This window comes from Neoarius graeffei, chromosome 21, assembly GCF_027579695.1.
Source record: "Neoarius graeffei isolate fNeoGra1 chromosome 21, fNeoGra1.pri, whole genome shotgun sequence".
NCBI lineage: Eukaryota > Metazoa > Chordata > Actinopteri > Siluriformes > Ariidae > Neoarius > Neoarius graeffei.
In genome coordinates this window covers 51,848,106-51,868,665 of record NC_083589.1, presented here as the reverse complement: position 1 = coordinate 51,868,665, position 20,560 = coordinate 51,848,106, and the positions used below count along the sequence as shown (strand labels likewise).

Sequence of the window (20,560 nt, the reverse complement as noted above, 5' to 3'; positions counted from 1 at the left end):
GTTTGGATGACCACATCGACACTCTGCTGAGTTCACCCGTCCCACTCCGCTCCTGGCTCTATTCAGGGCAACCCATTCCCTTCTGGGCAGGTGAGTACCATGAGGTAGGGACTTGCAAGGGACTCTGAAGAGCTTCATTTGGTGGTAGAGTGTCGGAAGCTTTCTAACGGTCTAGTCGGTATTTGGCAGAGTCCTTAGGGTTTATATATATATGATATTTACATTTACAGCATTTAGCAGATGTCCAGATCCAGAAGTGCTCTGCGGTTTCTACTGAAATGTTCACATTGGGCCTTGGTCCAAGAATACCATAAAGCTAAAACCGTGCCATGGACGCACATTAATGGGTGTTTCAGGTGGTTTTTTGTTTGAGATTCAAGTGCTTATATCTGCAGTTGGTAGGACTGAGAAGAGAGGAGATCGAGCTTGAATAATTTGAGCTAAACTTCCAGGCCCCTCCCCACAGAGGAGGCTGCTGTGTGCGCGCAGCCTAGTAACTATGGCAAGTCAAGTTTCTGTTATAAAAAAAAAAAAAAGTCTTAAACCACTTTGAGAACATTTAGCTGCGAGAACAGAGGACAAAACACCAAAACAGATAAAACTGCCTGGGCACTTAAAGATATTTTCAGCAACCTTCAAGTTAAAAAAAAAAAAAAAAGGGCTCATTAGCAACCTTAACATCTGAAACACGCGAACATTACTGTGATCTTGCAGTTGGGCTAATGTGAAAGATGCGCTACAGAGTGTTAACAGTAACCATCATAGCTTTGTTAACCAAATCAAACAATCAAGTAGTTCAGGGTAGAGCCCTGCACTCCCGCGGGACCCGCCGCAAAGCAGTGCGGCGCGGGACAAATTTTGAAAGCTCATTGTGGGCGCGGGCGGGAGGGGGAGTGCACAATGCGGGCGCGGGCGGGAGAGGTGATAAGCTGAATGTCCATGAGGTAGGGACTAAAAACGTGTTTAAAATAAAATTTATAAATTATAAATTTATGTCTATCATATATAATTTGTGCTGGATATTTTATTTGGCATTAATAAAAACATTTTAAGATGCCTAAATTTGCGGATGTGGTTGTGTCAGCGGGGGCGTGGCTAAGCAGCAGTCTGTGAATGGAGGGCGGGGTCGGGAAAGGTAAGTGGCTAGGTCATTACACCTGATGTCAATTTGTGTGTGTTTGTTGCAGGGATGGAGTATAAAGGGAGGGGGAGAGGAGAGAAGAGGGATTCGCTCCCTGACCACAGCACGTGCGTGTGAGTGAGTGAGTGAGTGAAAGAAAGAAAGCTGAAAAGCTCAATAAAGTGAGTGGTGTGCGTCCCGGGTTTCAGCACCACTGTAGTAATCCCCGATGTGGGTGGAGCACAGAAGCACGGCAGGCGAGAGTTCGTGTTCACACCCACTCACTTTATTGAGCTTTTCAGCTTTCTTTCTTTCACTCACTCACACGCACGCGTTGTGGTCAGGGAGCGAATCCCTCTTTGCTCCTCTCCCCCTCCCTTTATACTCCATCACTGCAACAAACAAACACACACAAATTGACATCAGGTGTAATGACCGAGCCACTTACCTTCCCCGACCCCGCCCTCCATTCACAGACTGCTGCTTGGCCACGCCCCCACTGCCACAGTGGTCTAATCTCGCGTACGTTTCCGATTCCTTTCCGCTCTTCCATGTTTGAGATCTCCGATCATGGCAGAAGAGCAGAGCTCCTCTAGTGAAGCTCACAATGGGCATCTCTGTAAAGCCTCAGCTGCGCATGCCGCCCGGCAACGCGCACCCTCGCTACGTTCGCTAGGTGAAGGATCGGTCAGTGGAGAGCTCAGCTAAGCTCAGCATGTTTAACTCCCCAAGCCAATGACAAGAACTTTCGTGAGAAATAACGCGAACGTCTACATCATGCGGGATTTGCGGGCGGGAGCGGGACAAAATATGGCAGGCGCGGGTGGGAGCGGGACTGAAAATCATAATTCTTTGCGGGAGCGGGACTGCACAATGCGGGCGCGGGCAGGAGCGGGACTGAAAATTCTGTCCTGCGCAGACCTCTAGTCCAGGGCTTTTCAAAGTGTGGGGCGCGCCTCCCCTAGGGGGTGCCAGAGTTCTTCAGGGGGGGCGCAATGTGAGGAAAAATAAACCAGAATAAGTTACTATTGCGGACATTTAGCGAACTTCAGCTAGCCTTTGCCAGAGACAAAATGGATCGATTTTTAGTACCTAAAGCTACAGTGAGTGAGGAGACAGAGTCTGGGCCAAGCAAAAAAAAAAGAAGGACGTATGACCACGATTATTTAAAGTTTGGATTTTCACGGACTGGATCTGAAGATGCTCCACTGCCACAGTGTGTTGTCTGCCGAGAGGTGCTCGCTAACGATGCTATGAGATGTTTAAAATGTGTAAAACAAGATGTTTTAAAAAAAAAAGCACAGATGTTTTAAATGTGTAAAAGAAAAAAATGTGTACAACAACCGGTTTTTAAAAATACGAATGGAACATTAAGTATAGCAACAAAAATTGTAAGGGGGGGGCGCTGTTGTTTATTTGCTCTCTGAGAGGGGGCTGACTCTCCCACACTTTGAAAACCCTTGAAGTAGTTGATCAAGTTCCCTGTCGAGCAGAAATGCGTCTAACTCTGCATTGGTTTTGAATCCCTACAGGTGTTCACCAGTGAGAGCACGTGTGGGAGGCGGCGGCTGCCTGCGCACAAGCAGCGATCGACACTCCAGACACTCCTCCTGATGCTGATTGGTTGTTTTGATTCAGGCGAGATGGAGTCATGCAAGAAGTATTCGAACCACTAGGTGGAGCCAAAGGAGCCTGATTCTCCTCCCCCTCCCCCACCCACAGTTATTTCATGCACTACTGTCAGGAGTGACCGTTTTAGTGAGACAAAGTAATTTTTATCCTGGTTACCATAGCCGTAGCCAGTTATGAGGCCACCGAGGTCCGGACCTCGGTCATTTTTAAGAGCTGAAAACACATTTGTACGCTAAATATTCAACTGGATAAAAAAAAAATAAAGAACATTAAAACGTCTCCGTAAAAAGTGTACTGTTAATTATGTTAAACGTTGATTCTGTCTTCTGTGTCTGTTTCGTGCGTGCAGCTCTGAGACCAAGAACACAAAAACGAATGAGTGCGCGACTCGGGGGAGGAACGCAGTGCAGCAGACATGGTTTTTTTCATGGTAATCATCAGCGCACTTTCATGAAGCTGTTAAATTTACCTTTTCGAAGCAGCGCAGTTGTAGCCTACCTTGTTTGTGATTTTAAAAATAATCATTCGATAAGCCAAAGCAATAGAGTGGAAAGTTTCAACTTATGTTTGCCTTGGGTAACTTTGCCTTGTGATATTAGAGAGGGGAAGAGGATCTTGGTGGGACTGGGTCCTCTGCGTCTGTATCTTGCACGCGTCAGGCTCTCTTTAGTCCTCATTGCTTGGGCCAGATCAAACCATTAAACAAGCTTAAATTATTCTTACTCTTGCCGTAGACATGATTTTTTTTTTTTCCAAAACTGATCATCTTCAGTTCAAACACCATTAAAAGTAATTTCAGGAATAGATCTCGTGTGACGTGTAATTCACCCCTCTCGTTTAAATATGTCGAAAATTTTTCGCCGCATGCTTTGCGTACGCATCACGGACCTCGGTGATTTTAAAACGCTGGCTACGGCCCTGCTGGTTACCTACTGCAGCTTTAAGTGTTTAGCGAATAGGTAGGTCTTTAACCTTCGACGTATATTAGTGTTACTAGCTAACCATCAATCCAGGTCACACTTTCACGTTTCTGGTAATTTAGTAAATTATTACTAGCATTAAATACTACTACTGCTGAACATGACATGGTGAGCAACGACGAGAGTGCTATTATCCTTGGAGAGCAATACATAAAGTAAACCTGCAGAGGGAGCTAACCAAGCAGAAATGACTCTGACTCATGGAAAATTACAGCTCGATGTCAATCTGATTTAGTGCCAACACAGTCCGAATTAAAAAAAAAAAAAAAAGAAGCAGAAACAAGGCTGCTGACGTAAAGAACATCCAAAATAGATGCTATATACAGACAGCATAATACCATAAACGATCATATACCGACAGTGTGAATGCGAGATGACTGAAGAATGCATTTTTTTGCTCAAGTCCAATAACACCACCACATTTGACAGGGACAAGGGTTTTATCCTTCGTTCATTTCACTGAAATGTCAAACAGCTAACAGGTTCCTCCAGTATGGAAATAAATGCCACAAGATCCAGCTGCTCTATCATAAGCTAGATCTCCTGGAAGTATTTATTTTTATCACGGTGCAGCTGAATTCTCAAATTTTAACAGTCAGAAGGTGAGTAATCTCCCAAAGCAGCAACACTGCCTGCAAAGCAAATACTTTTATTAATGCTCTCACTTTTTTATTGCTCTAATACTGTATCGTGAAATCAACAGGCATATGGTTGACACGGCATAATTTTAGACGAATGATACACTGGTTTAAAAAAAAAAAATCATTTAACTAACAAACAAAAAAACAACACGTACAGTTACATCACTGTTGATTTTTGTATTTAACATTTATAAAGGAATCTACAGTGTTCGTAACAGAGAGCTGCACATTTTACGCCATGGGAAAATCTTTAGGATGGAGTTTGTTGTGGTTTTGTAGTAACATGTATTTGTCCTTTCTTATTCTCTTCCAGGGGATGGCTTTGTAGCTGCTATAAAACAACTGATAACACGAACTAACTTGCTTCAACAACTCGAAACTTAACCAGAAATGGATAACAAGTACGCGTTATTGGTCAATAAATCATAAAAACTGGAACTGTTTGCAAATTGCTGTGTTGAGAGGAATAAACACTTCAAGGCCAGACGGTTTTAGGATGATAATCTTTGGGATGGGAGCCGTTCCGTGTTGAGCCAAATCACGCCACCATGTCACTGATTATTTTCAGAGAACAGCATGCACCTTCATGCTTCGTTACTTATTTGACCGAGCCATTTAAACATTTAATAATAATAATAATAATAATTTTTAAAAAGAGCCTATAAATCATTAAAGGAACGTTAGACAAAATGAAAATATACTAAGTAACTTTAAAAACGCACAATGGAATTCAACACGATATCACTTTAGATCCATGCATATAGGGCTGCACGATATCAGAAAAATATGCGGTATTCGATAACATGACTGAATATCTCGATATCGATATGTATCACGATAATTAAATACGTTTTTCTTACCTCTACTCGCCGTTCTGCCCTGTCGTTGGTAGCTGCTACCACTGTTTTACATGTCTTGCAAAGTACCCGAGTTTGCAGTACGTCATCCCTCCTGAATCCAAAGCACTTCCAAATAGCAGACGTACATTTTTTTTTGGAAACCAGTTCCTCCTCACACAAGTTTGTCTCACCACACTTGCTACCGCTCCCACCTTCCGCCATCACCACGAGGCTTTTACTTGTTTTGCAATAGGGGGCGGAGTTATCCCGTGGCGCTTGTTGACATTCAAATGTGATTAGATGGCACAGAAAAATGTGCCTTTTATCGAAATTTAAGTAATTTTTGCGGTATGTGTATCGCAAACTATGATATCGCGATATCGATACTTTTTCGATATATTGTGCAGCCCTACATGCATATATTTGAAATTTATGATATTGTATGTAATGCACACACATCTTGAAACATCGATAAAGGACATTTATTGTCAAACTCAAGACAATAAAAAAATTCACAATAAAAATTCACAATAAAAAAAAAATTCAAAGTGACAGTTGGTCCATGTTCACGAAATTACAGGTTCAGTATCGTGTATGACCTCCGTTTGCTTGCAACAAGGCGTTCACTCTTCGTGGCATAGACCTTATCAGACCATTGATCTGCCTCTGTGGGATCGCCTGCCACGCTTCCTGAAGTGCTGTTTTATCAATGTGCGTTTTTAAAGTTACTTAGTGTATCTGGTACATTTACCGTATGTGGAGCTTCTCCGAGAAAACAAGACACTACGTGTCCAAAAAGTACCTGTATTTGCGGATGAGATATTTGCAGTGTCTCAGTAAGTATTCTTTAGATGGGCGGCAGAGTTTCAGAGACCAAAAGTCGTCCAGTCTCATCTTAGGAGAGCTTGACTTGCCTGGGTTCCCCCCGAACAGGTAATGCACCTGACACAAACACACAAATCAGCCAGCATGTATAAAGCCAAGCAAGAGGATGTATAGTCTAGGACCTGGCTTAGACATGTATGCACACAATTTAGGAGAGGAAAAGTCAACTGTTCGAGGCTAATTTGACCCCGAGGAAGAACTTTGGACGTGTGCCAAAAGCGCTATCCGGGGCGAGCAGCCTGAAAATTACCGATCCGAGATGGCTGCCGATGATAAAATTACGGTATTATTGTGTTACTCTTCATGTTCCTGACCCTGATTTATGTGACAAACGGTAAAGGATCGAGCAACTTATTTGAAACTCTTGTAGGATGCCGACAGGGTGCCCTGGAGTCCCCTACGATCTTCAATGTCTACATGGACTTTGTTGTAAGAGTGGCCAGAAATGAAATATTGAAATCGAACCCGAAAGCACGTTTCAAGATTATCTACCGTGTACCCAATGAAGTGTCTCCTGGAGAACTTCGAAAGAAACCTCCGGCATATGGACATTTACGAGTCACCGAGCTACTGTGTGCTGACGATCAGGTTACCGTATTTTCTGGACTATAAGCTGCTACTTTTTCCCTAGGTTTTGAACCATGCGGCTTATACAAAGGTGCGGCTATTCTGTGGATTTTTCTTCCACCGCTAGGGGCGCTCTAACCGGAAGTAGAATCAAAAATAAGATAGACGAAAAATCAATGCAAAGAAGAATTAGCAGATCTTTAGCAGATAGAACACGCACGACAAATTACTAACTGGTAATTATTTTCAAATCCAGCGAAGATGATTAAAGTGACTTGTGGTTTCAAACACAGGAGAAATGAAGGTAAATAAATACCGGTTATTTTCTCTTGGTTCTGTTCCGTTTTAATCAGCAAAGTTGCTGCCGTGTTAAAAGGCACTGTTCGGAAAGAATCTGTTCAGGTACATACATGTACATTTACAGTACAAAATCGTTCTGTACATGCAGTAAATATCTAATTTTTCAACATAGATATCTGCGGCTTATAGCCCGGTGCGGCTTGTATATCTTTTTTTAATTTTTTTTTAAAAAATAGAGCGGATGCGGCTTATATACAGGTGCGCTCTATAGTCCAGAAAATACGGTATATTTGCCAATTCACAAGAGGAATTACAGAACATGCTCACTATCTACCATACGATGACATCTTTAAACGGTTTGGGATGCAGATCTCATACACACTACCGTTCAAAAGTTTGGGGTCACTCTGAAATGTCCTTATTTTTGAAAGAAAAGAACTGTTCTTTTCAATGAAGATCACTTTAAACTAATCAGAAATCCACTCTATGCATTGCTAATGTGGTAAATGACTATTCTAGCTGCAAATGTCTGGTTTTTGGTGCAATATCTCCATAGGTGTATAGAGGCCCATTTCCAGCAACTCTCACTCCAGTGTTCTAATGGTACAATGTGTTTGCTCATTGCCTCAGAAGGCTAATGGATGATTAGAAAACCCTTGTACAATCATGTTAGCACAGCTGAAAACAGTTTAGCTCTTTAGAGAAGCTATAAAACTGACCTTCCTTTGAGCAGATTGAGTTTCTGGAGCATCACATTTGTGGGGTCGATTAAATGCTCAAAATGGCCAGAAAAATGTCTTGACTATATTTTCTATTCATTTTACAACTTATGGTGGTAAATAAAAGTGTGACTTTTCATGGAAAACACAAAATTGTCTGGGTGACCCCAAACTTTTGAACGGTAGTGTACCAAAACTGAAACGATGGTCTTCAATGTGGACGAACATCCGATGGAGCTGCTGAGTCTGGTTAATATCGGCTCAAACAAGCTAAAGAACGTCAGGAGTTCTAAGTATTTAGGATACACCATTACCAACTCTGAATGCACCATACAAGCTTTACACACTAGAATCGGCGCAGCATACCAGAAATGGAAGGAATGAACTAAAACATATTCTGACTGACAGACGGATACGGCTAGCAACTAGAATGAAATTCCTAACCGCCTGTATACGATCAAGGCTTTTGATCAGCGTACAAGCATGGGAACTAACAGAATGAACTGAACAAGGTTGAAGCCATCTGGCATTATAGCTTCTTGAGAAAAATGGTTCGGGGAGGATACGAACAAAAAAAAAAGCACCGGATCAGGCAGAACGTGAAGGAACGGAAGTTGATTGGAGTTTCAGAATATCAAATGAGAGATGACGTGCCCTCGCAGACACTCCACCCATCCGTGATTTTTGTGTGATGCAGCATATGAAATATCTTGCACGTGTGTGTAGGCTGGATAACAACCTCCAGAAACAGGTGCTATTAGATGTTCTGGCTCCAAGGAAAGTGTGGAATAGAGTGGAGAAGCTGCTTGCTGTCGACGTACAGCAGGCAAGGAAAATGATGGTCAAGACTGAATTCCTGCGACTACTAGATGCACGATTCCAGCAGAAGCACCCCAAGGCTGTTCCCAATGCCACGGGGGAACAATGAAGAAGTAATAATGTGATATTAAAAGTTGTATTGTTGGCTCTCAAGATATTGCTGCCTACTAAAGTAATAAGTTTTGTTTTGTATTTTTCACTTTAACATTCCATTGGAGTGTCTGATTATAATTTCATCAAAGTAAATTCTGTATTAAAATTACTAAATAACCCAATGCCGCTACAGTACATGAAACATTAGTCTGGCTAACGCGACTTCAAAGCTCTGCGAGCATTTGGTCTGGCAAAGATGTTAAGCCCAACCGTTTCCCAAAGCGCGTGGTTGACCCGCCTCCCTGAAATGCCTCAGTTTGCTACTGGTCGAAGCCAGAAAAGGCTGTGACGAAGCTTAAATCAATCACATCACTCTTTCCTCTGACGTATGTGACGCGACGGGGCTAACTGGTAGATTAAACTCTTACCGAAGCCGGTCGGGAGCAAGGCGAAAACGTCCTTCCTTTCAATAAATACCTCCAGGGCTGCTCTTTGCTCCGTTTTCAATGAGAACTTGCTCCATGTTCGTAATGTTTCTAGTCAATGAAGCGCTTCCGGCATAGATTCTGTAAACAATCTATGGCTTCCGGTCGCAGTTCTACTACGTCACTGCCTTGAACACGCCTCTACCCAGGGCCGTTGGAGATGCTCAAAGTTGATTGGCTCCCGATTTTTCGGGAGCTTGGAAGAGCTGTAGATAGCTTGCCTTGCCAGACTAAGCTCGCAACAGACCCTCGTGTTGCGTCACACTTAGGATGGGCGGGCCCAGGCTAATGAAACATACGAAGTATAAGTATGAGAAGAAAACAGTAAATCAGAAAGTTGCGCACGTAAAGCCAATTGGCTGTGCGCCATTATCTGCTGCTGGCTGCACTTCACTGCACGCGCAAGGATTTCCATCAGTCCAACGTAAGTTACGCAAGTTACGTAATTGGCTTTACGTGCGCAGCTTTCTGATTTACTGTTTTCTTTCAGTCTATGTTTCATGGACTGTAACGGCATTTGCTTATTTAGTAATTTTAATACAGAATTTACTTTGATGAATTAGAATCAAACACTCCAACGCCCCCCCCCCCCCCCCCAAAAAAAAAACTCATCGGATTTGCGCGATTCACACAAATCCCCCAGACAGCCGTAAAAAAGGTGGCATCCGCCAAAAGGCGCGCCGTTTGCATCCATGATTGATCATAACAGTATGATTGAAAATGAAATGCTTGCTTTCTTATACTCTCCTAAATTGTGTGTACAGGTCTCCCAATTCCATGTCTGACGAAGGGTCATTCTGGGTTGTTTTTTTTCTTCATGTTTTCTTGCCTTGACCACAGCTTGTCCCCCCTCTTTTCCTTCAATCATGAAAATGTCACTAATGGATTCCCCATACCCAAAAAAACATAAAATGAGGTACTGCACATACTTCTGTAGCGAGTGGTTCAAAAATGAAGATTTTCAATATGGCTACCGGCAGCCATCTTGGATTGGTAATTTTCGGCCTGTTCGCCCCGGATAGCGATTTTGGCCCGCATCGAGTTGTTCCTTGGGTTCAAATTAGCCTAGAACAGTTGAGTTATCCTCTCCTAAAATTATGTGCATACATATCTAACCCAGGTCCTCTACTAGGTGTCAAGTGTTAGACAATCAAGCTGTCGGTAATAATGGTGTGTGGGTGCATGTGTATATTTTTTTTATACACACACACACACACGAGGGTAAGTCAAAAAACTTAAGACAAATGAGAAAAATATTTATTTATGAAAATAAAGCTATTTCTCGACATATCCTCCACAAGTCTAAACACTTCTGCAAGCGATTTTTCCATCACAGAATTCCTTCTTTGTATTCCTTTTGAAATTATAACACATCGGGTCTCAGAACTTTTTGACTTAACCTCGTGCGCGTTTGTGTGTAAGCTTTATTTTTAAGAAAAGAACAAAATAAAATAATCCAGTGTTGAATTGATTATTATTGGATGCAGGTTACGAACAACAACTCGACGTTTCAAAGCGTTACCTTATGCAGCTCATCGTACACGAGCTGGTGAGCAAACCGAGGGCACGGCTCCTCCTCCTGTAGTGTCTTACTGGGGTTCTCCTTCACAGCTTGGTCATTCTTATACACACATGACCTGGAGGGATTTAAAACACACACTCATAACATAACCGTGGCTCTTGAGTTTACCCACTTCAAAGCATCACTGCGCATCTTGTTTAACTCCAGGTATGGTTTTTGCTCATCTGTTGATCGTATTTAGGAAGGATGTGGGGGGTGATGATGCAGCTGAAGAAAAACCTGCAAAAAGTTCACATCGTGGTTGTGTGCACTCGTTAAAAATAAACACAAAATAGTTACCAAAACATTATACTATCGATTTGAATCATACACCTTCTGTGACTAATTGGTTAAAAATTCAGGTTTTGATGTGGCTTTCAATGACTAAAGCCGCTCACGTACCTGCTCTATATATACACACACGCATGGGAAAAAGAGGAACGAGTCAAAACTAACTTGCCACAGGTACCTACCCTTTCTCAGCCAGTGATACTTTCCTGTTCGTGCAGCCTCTCTGTACCTGAGAGAGGTTAATCAGCTTGTACTCCCCACAGTGCCATTAGTGTTGCAGTCGGCAGTTAATTAACGTTACAACAATGTTATGTTAATCAGTGTAACATCCTGTGTGTGCTGCACAGGTTGATTATGAATTAATGGCAGAAAGACCGCTCCATATAATTTCTCGACACCGCTGATTATATCCAGTGTGTATGTGAGAGAGCACAGGCCTCAATGTTAACTTTTGACACCTGCAGTGCAAATGGCCTCAAAAAAATGTTTTTGCCCCCCTTGAATTTCCTTTTGCCCTAAAATTTTACGGTATGGGTTGTTTTACAATCAGGGTACAAAGTTTGGGGTCTAAAATTCAAATTGATTCAAACTGGTTCTACAAGCCCCATTCCAAAAAAGTTGGGACAAAGTACAAATTGTAAATAAAAACGGAATGCAATAATTTACAAATCTCAAAAACTGATATTGTATTCACAATAGAACATAGACAGCATATCAAATGTCGAAAGCGAGACATTTTGAAATTTCATGCCAAATATTGGCTCATTTGAAATTTCATGACAGCAACACATCTCAAAAAAGTTGGGACAGGGGCAATAAGAGGCTGGAAAAGTTAAAGGTACAAAAAAGGAACAGCTGGAGGACCAAATTGCAACTCATTAGGTCAATTGGCAATAGGTCATTAACATGACTGGGTATAAAAAGAGCATCTTGGAGTGGCAGCGGCTCTCAGAAGTAAAGATGGGAAGAGGATCACCAATCCTCCTAATTCTGCGCCGACAAATAGTGGAGCAATATCAGAAAGGAGTTCGACAGTGTAAAATTGCAAAGAGTTTGAAGATATCATCATCATCTACAGTGCATAATATCATCAAAAGATTGAGAGAATCTGGAAGAATCTCTGTGCGTAAGGGTCAAGGCCGGAAAACCATACTGGGTGCCCGTGATCTTCGGGCCCTTAGACGGCACTGCATCACATACAGGCATGCTTCTGTATTGGAAATCACAAAATGGGCTCAGGAATATTTCCAGAGAACATTATCTGTGAACACAGTTCACCGTGCCATCCGCCGTTGCCAGCTAAAACTCTATAGCTCAAAGAAGAAGCCGTATCTAAACATGATCCAGAAGCGCAGACGTCTTCTCTGGGCCAAGGCTCATTTAAAATGGACTGTGGCAAAGTGGAAAACTGTTCTGTGGTCAGACGAATCAAAATTTGAAGTTCTTTATGGAAATCAGGGACGCCGTGTCATTCGGACTAAAGAGGAGAAGGACGACCCGAGTTGTTATCAGCGCTCAGTTCAGAAGCCTGCATCTCTGATGGTATGGGGTTGTATTAGTGCGTGTGGCATGGGCAGCTTACACATCTGGAAAGACACCATCAATGCTGAAAGGTATATCCAGGTTCTAGAGCAACATATGCTCCCATCCAGACGACGTCTCTTTCAGGGAAGACCTTGCATTTTCCAACATGACAATGCCTGGCATCAAGGCTTGGAGTATAAATACGGGCATTTGTTAAACCTTAATACTTCCAGGAGGAAGCCTGGTGTCCTCACTGCTGCACTACGGGTTCTTTCATACCAGGCTTGGGAATGTCATGGTGAAGAAATGCACACTATATGCCACCTGTTGATTCTTGGGAGCCCTCCGTCAGGTGGATACAGAAGCTATAGCAGCATCGGTTAACATTTTCTCTCTTCTCTGAAATATCTCATCTCATTATCTGTAGCCGCTTTATCCTGTTCTACAGGGTCGCAGGCAAGCTGGAGCCTATCCCAGCTGACTACGGGCGAAAGGCGGGGTACACCCTGGACAAGTCGCCAGGTCATCACAGGGCTGACACATAGACACAGACAACCATTCACACTCACATTCACACCTACGGTCAATTTAGATTCACCAGTTAACCTAACCTGCATGTCATTGGACTGTGGGGGAAACCGGAGCACCCGGAGGAAACCCACGCGGACACGGGGAGAACATGCAAACTCCGCACAGAAAGGCCCTTGCAGGCCACGGGGCTCGAACCCGGACCTCCTTGCTGTGAGGCGACAGCGCTAACCACTACACCACCGTGCCGCCCTTCTCTGAAATATGTTTGGGTAAATAGTGCCGACATGTTTTTAGAGCAGCACTTTGGCATTTAAAAACAGTCACACTTGATGGTTCCGATCACACACACAGACTGGAGCGTAACTACAGCTAGCAAGACATCATCGGATTGCTCTTTCTTAAATAAGACAGAAGAAAAAAAAAAAAACTCCGCTAGCAGAGAAAAGATGGGAGGGGTTCATTCTGAGGAAATTAGTGATCGGTTCAACACGCAGGCCAACAAGAATACGGTGTGTTCTTCAATAACGATGATTATAAATTTCTAGGTGTGTCTCTTTAGAGTTTGCTCACTCGGTCAGAAGACCTAGTGCTTCCAGACGAGTGCGTCTGTGACTAAGAAAGCAAACCCTTTGTAACTGTACACTAACTTTTTGGTCCAGAAGTTTCATTTCAACATTTGTTTTCATAGGACTCCGTTTCCTTGTAATATTTACTTTGGTAATGCTTCATAGAGAATTAAATTGTGTGTGCAGTACAGAGCTGGACGAATCAGTAGTTCGGGCAGCCGGGACAAACAGATTTCGTGTCCGGAAGAGTTTTGTATTCTTAGTTGTGGACATGTAGGTCAACAACGCGAAAAAGAAGGAAAGAAAGGAGGAGGGGGGGGAAAACCCACAACTTTGCATAACAAAAAAACATTTAACATGCCAAGTAGATGATGGATTTAAACTTCGGTGCTTGCTCACATCAATCCAAGGAGAAATCTGGTTAAATTTTTACGAGGTGGATTAATTCGAAACCACGGCTGCACTGATCTTTTCAGAATCAGGAATAGGCTCTTTGCAGCTAGAGGTCACGTGCCTGGATACCGCTTAGCAACACAAAAGTGGAGAGCAAGCGTTCAGGTAAACAAAACCCTCGACAAGGTCAAACAAAAGTTTCAGCAGTTTATAACGCTTAATCTCTTTCCTTTCCTCGAAAAATTGTCAACCTAGTTTTCTAAGTTTATTTTAGGCTCATTTTTATGGAGGGGGGGAGGACGAGATTTTATCACGAAGGCACTGACTTTCAATGGATGGCACTCGGGCCCTGTCCACACGGCAACGGATTCAGGTGACTCCGATACAATTGCTTATCGTTTAGGCCTGGCGTCCACACGGCACCGGCGTTTTGGGTGCCCAAAACGCAATCTTTTTGAGAACGGGTTCCAGAGTGGAAAGATCTGGCAACGTTGCCGTTGTGAAGTCGTCTGGATGAGTAGAACGGATTTGTTTACGATGACGTCACAACCACATGACTGTGAGTGCTTCACGCCGGGTAGAAGTGTAACGAACTCGATGCGAGTTGTCAACAAATCCTATAACTTGGTTCATGAAACGCGCTTACAAAATATTTTCACTGTGAATATTTATTGTGTAATGGTGCAAAGTGAGTGAGAGAGAGAGAGAGAGAGAGAGAGAGAGAGAGAGAGAGAATAGCCCTTAGGGCAGAGTCAATCCCGCCAGCAAAAATAGGGAAAAAAAAAGGAGCGATCTTACCTCTTCAGATGTGGGTTTAAGTCCTACAATACATTCCTCAAAAAGGGCGTAGAAGAAATTAATCCATCAACGTGTAGCATTCAATTTATTCCGGACCATTAAAGATGCCGCCTTCCGCGTAGAATCATACGTCATCCTCGCCGCCATATTGGATAGGTCAAAGCGGAGAATAAAGATTCATGTGCTGCGTTTAACTGTATCAACAGGTTTACCGTCCAAACGAGATCACATGGGATTACCTTTCACAGGTGAGAAACAACAAATTAATCCATCAACGTGTAGCATTCAATTTATTCCGGACCATTAAAGACGCTGCCTTCTGCGTAGAATCATGTCATCCTCGCCACCATATTGGACAGGTCAAAGCGGAGAATAAAGATTAGCTGCGTTTAACTGTACCAACAGGTTTGCCGTCCAAACGAGATCACATGGGATTACCTTTCACAGGTGAGACTGGAAAATACTTTTCATTGTATTTGGTCATTATAATGTAATTTTACAAACAGATTTTCCTGACTTTGTGGCTAATATGAAGTCTCGCACATAATAGTTTATGCGCATGCGTCCTTACTTCTTCTATTGTTCTGGTGTCTCCGAAGGGACCGTCTTACAGCGCCCCTAGAGGTGTGGCATGTGTATTGCATCGTTTTCAGCAAGCGTTGCGTTGCCATATGGACCTGATATTTTACTGATCGTTGCCCATTTGGACGCGATATATTTTTAAATAACATCTTGTTGCCGTTGTCGTGTGGATGTAGCCTCGGATCTTCGCGGTCAAACAACATGGCGGCTTTTGCAAGGTATCTACACCGAAAAAAAAAACCTAGCAAAAGTATTTATTTGAATGTTAACAGCTCAAAGCAGCTCCATAAGAAAAGTTTTCAAGGTATACGGTTGTTTGAGAGGTTTGGCTACTTCTTGAAGATATAAAAACGAACAATTTACCGCGATACAGTTATTACAGCGCATCGTTGGCTCATGGATCATTTGTGACATGGTTTTGTTGGCTTTTATTCAGTGAGAAAAGCTCTCTTTTTAGACAGCGAGAATCACATTGCTATGGCAACACGATTGTTGACGAGTACCCGTGTCAGGACTGCGTATGCGTTATCGAGCCGAGTCGGCGTTAGAAACTTCAAAAAAGTGAAGTCTGTTGATTTACGGATTTTGTTGCCAGTTTAAAAAACAACCCACATGGTTAGAGAACATTTCTGATTAGATTTTTGTGGCTACTGCCTCAGAGAGGCGAAGTGAGGCTGTAGCCACTCCGTCATCATGTTGTAAGAATGAGTAACAATAGCGCAATGCGTACGCTAGAGATGAAAGCGGAGCAAAGGAAAAAAATCCTAAACTTTTGAAAGTCAAACTAAGATGGGGGGGCAACGTCCCCCGAAAAAATTTTAATAACATAACACGCAAAACCCTGCATTTTATCACTTATTTTCACTAAAACAAGTTATAACTTTTAAGCCTTTTTCTTTCATGTACATTAATGATTAACATGTCAAAAATATCAAATTTAATTCCCCTAGTTAATGAGCAATTTTCAGGAGTGCGTTTAGAAAACGCGGCGATTTTACTGCTACACAGTTCATTACTTTGAAAAAAAAAAAAAGACATTTGAAGGTAAACTCAGCAAAATCCCTAAACAGTCCTGTGAAAAAGTAAAGGTCTGTTAGAGTTTCTAAAGCTTTCAGGTTTCAGTGTTGGGGACGTTGAGCCTCGTTTATCAATCTTTTAGTAGAGTTGTGCGTTTGCAGAAGCTAAAGTGAACTAAACATTTCCCATTCATATTTATGCGAGTTGAAGCCAGTTGTTTACATTAGTTTGTATTGTCTGTAAATTTAAACACACCAATGAATACCAAATTTCTCATGTCAATCAGGGGCGTCGCTAGGATTTTTCAAGGTGTGTGTGTGTGTCACACACTGACTAGCAGCCTGAGTGCATTATGTAACAAAAAATAAATTACCATTGTTAGTTTTAGGCAGCTTAGAAACCGGCTCTTCCATTACTGCTGTTTCTTCCACGTTTTCTTGATGTCGTGTTCTAGAAACGGCACTAAAACTTAGCTTCGAAGCCACAAAATGCAACTTTGATGGAAAAAATATATAATAAATCGCTTACCTCTCTTCACGTCGAAAGAAGGAGGAAAGTTTTGCTTGTTTTGACATGGCAAATTAACAACACAAGAGAAAATACTCGTAATTCGCAACTAAAAAGACTGCAGCTACACTGGCAGCTTGTACATGCTTTCTACTGCGATTGTGTTGCGCCTGCGCAGAACGGTGTCAGTCCTGCGCACCTTAGCTCGTGCACCGTTAACAAAGAACACCTGTCTTTAATCAATCAACTATGTTTGGGCTATTGAAGGACCGCGCCCAGGGGCTTCAAAGTTTGGGAGAATAGCAGGGTACAAATAATTTACAGCAGGGTGCAAAATGGTAAAATGTCTGCCAGTGGCAGACATAATGCACGCAAAGCGTGCAGGGATATATATATATATATATATATATATATATATATATATAGAGAGAGAGAGAGAGAGAGAGATAGATAGATAGATATGTTAAATATTAAGTTATTACTGAAAAACTATTGATTAAAAAAACAGACACTGAGAAATGGTCCTATAAACAACTTTACCAATATAAAAGATTACCAGGACTACAAAAATGCAGAAAAATCGGCTTTACTTATCCAAATGCACCTGTTGGTTCAAAGGTTAAAGTGCAGAGAACCTCACAGCACAACATGAAGTTACCTTAAAATATAATATAAATGCCTCAGCTTTCATGTAAGAAAAAAACTATTTATACTAGTACTGTGTGCAGGCAGTCTCTCCTGAAGACTAAATTAAACAATAATTATAAACTAATAAAATAAATGGCTCAGGCTTCATAGAAGAAAAAAAAACAGTTTGAACAGAATCTCACAGTATGATGCTGAAGCTGCCTAAACAATGGAAAATAAAATACCATTTTGGCAAAAACGTTGGCATCCATTAATTTCTTGTATTAAGTAAAAAAATATGTTGCCAGATACTGCTGACGTTTTACAGCCCAAAATATGTTCAAAACCCGCCAAAATGCACTTAAAACCGCCCAAATTGGGCGGGAAAACACGCAATCTGCCAACACAGGCGGCAGTAATGGCTGCACTCGTGTCGAGGATGTAAACACAGTTGACGCGGCAACGGACATACATGACATAGTGGATGTAATTTACGTTCACAACTTTTTTCCCGTCAGAAATATTTAATATTAAATTTTGTGACTCGACTGACAATAGCCGGCGGCATAACAAGCCATAGCCGGCGATTTGCCGCCGGTGACCGGCTACTTTTGAGACCACTGCGCGCCCATGCAAGGATGATGCGAAGTATTACGCAGGGATGAGAGTGCATGTTGAGAAAAAAATCTGAAAAGTAGCGGGGGGCAGCCCGCAGGTCCCCAATGGGGTCCAGGGGCAACGTCTCGGTGAGGGACCAGGGGGTGAAGCTGATGGATTTTGGCGATTTAAACACCCAAAACCCATTAATTTTAGCAATGAAATATATGTATTTTTCTCGAAGTTGATATCCCAATTCAACATGCCATCAACTGAAACTTTTCTATCATGACAAGTGTTCTTTCTTAAATATCATATCCCACCTTGTTTGACTTTTTCAACATGTTCAGTGCAACCTTTTAGGTTTTGGAACAATAGACCCATAAATCAGGGATGAGAATGAAAAATATTTTACAAGTCTGAAAAAACCGGGGCGGGGCCCATGGGGCTAATGATTTTTGGCTTTTTTTTTTTTTTTTTTACCCCAAAACCATTAATTTTATCAGCAAAAATTTGCAACTTATTTGGAAATAAATTCCCCTTCTTGGTGGCCTCCCAGGTGAAAATGATTAATATGCTACAAGAGACTTGTTTTTAATCAATTCACATTTGATGATTTCAAAAAAAATCAATGCACCTTTTAATATAAACGAGCTCTACGGTATTATATTTCTGCATTTTAGCTATTCATGTCTTTGAATCCTCTAATCCTTTAAAATGAAGTGCAAACCAGAAAAAAAGTTCTATCATATAATTCTCTTAAGCTTTCTTCTGATGTTATCATGGTAGCAGGAGCTCTTGCGTATTAAGCAGGCAACATTCAACATCACTTATCGCTTCCCTTTCGACTGTTGTGTGAACTAACGAGGTTTTATCTGGACAGGATGTTGTGGAATGTAATACAGATACCATACGGTCAATCTGAAGATCGAGATGGTGATTTTGAATTAAAGAACAGGCATGCACAATCGGCATTACATATTGGAAAATTTTTTTTAAATCAAAAACTATAAGTTCATCTCGGCCTAAAAAAATTTGGGCAGACGCTCCCGCGCAGCACATACCAACAATTCCCCCCGTCCCCGTATGAAATGAGCAATAAGTAGAAGTTATACATGCTATCATACTTAAAATTTCATCAGAAATATAGATATGATGCTATGATTCTCCCCAACATGCTACATTAGATAAGCTAACCCCATTTATAAAAGATACACACTTATATATGACATGTAACTGATATATATTTTTTGGGGCGCGCGCTCTCTCTCTCTGCCATGCCGATCCTGTAGGCTGCACTGACTCAATACAACTGAAAACTCCGGTCCTCGAGAAAAGAGATAAAAGCCCGCCCACACTGAAAGCTGATTGGCTTATTTTGCTGAGTAACCCAATCAAGATGCTCTCTGTCTGGCATGCGCTACATGAACAGGCACACAGGCAGTGTTGCCAGATTGGGTGGTTTAAAGTGCATTTTGGCGGGTTTTGAACATATTTTGGGCTGGAAAACGTCAGCAGTATCTGGCAACACTGCACACAGTCTCCCTCGCGCACCCCCTCGCGCGCACACATTCTAAGATGCGTGATGCAGACCTTAATGTTGCGCGCGCATGCTCTTGCTCGCTTCTATCAATATGCAGGAGACTCCCGGAACTTCTGGGAGACTTGGGATGTCTGCGTTATAAGGTGACCACAGATCGTTAATCATAACACCCCCCCCCCAAAAAAAAAATTCTCAACGGATTTACATCGAACTCAAAAACGATCATTTTGGTCTGAAAAAGTCAGAAATCCGCCAAATCGGCAGAAAATTCTCATCCCTGATTACGCCACGTCTAGGAATGCGAAAAATCCAAAAAATAAAATTTTCCATTCGGAAAACTGGAGATTTTCAAGAGTTCTGTCAAATATCCGGATGACTTTCGTCTATCGTCTGCGCGTAAGCATTACAATCACCAGAACGGCGAATCGTGATCTCGCGATACAAACAGTTGATCTCGCGTTATCAAAGGCACACAAGAACGAGTGTAAGAATGTAAGAATGACTGTAACGATAGCAAAACTTCGTAACCAATCAGCACTTATCCTGATCAAGTTCGATTACCCGTTCTACCTCTTGATAAACTTCGGAACCAGTAACGAAATAAGAGAAACCTCGTTATAACTTCGTAGTATCGGAAGATAATCAGCAGATATAAAGATAAACGAAATTCACCTCGTGGTTCGCCAAGGCTACTGATTCGATATCAAGTACGTAGTGTTTATTTGAAGAAAATGTACCTTTTGATTATCACAGCTTGTGTTTGGTTCTTCTGAAAAGTCAAATGAAAGGTTTTGTAAGTTTTTTTGGCAGATATATCGAGAAGCCGATATCAAACTTCCGCTGTTCGCTTTAATTTTTTTTCATTTTGAGTCTTTACACTACACTTGTGAAACAAAACATGCTCACTAGTACTAAATAATGCTTCTAAGACAATTCATGAACA

General features: G+C 41.9%; 1 protein-coding gene across 1 annotated transcript in view; it reads right to left on the bottom strand.

Moving 5' to 3' along the window:
- mkln1 (muskelin 1, intracellular mediator containing kelch motifs) overlaps positions 1–20,560 on the bottom strand; it is a 168,116-nt gene that overhangs the window by 7,782 nt on the left and 139,774 nt on the right. Inside the window, exons 14-15 of the mRNA XM_060903331.1 lie at positions 10,603–10,717; positions 6,015–6,154 (exon numbers count right to left, since the gene is read on the bottom strand). Of these exons, the coding sequence (XP_060759314.1) occupies positions 6,015–6,154; positions 10,603–10,717 (255 nt within the window). The remainder of the gene's footprint in view (positions 1–6,014; positions 6,155–10,602; positions 10,718–20,560) is intronic.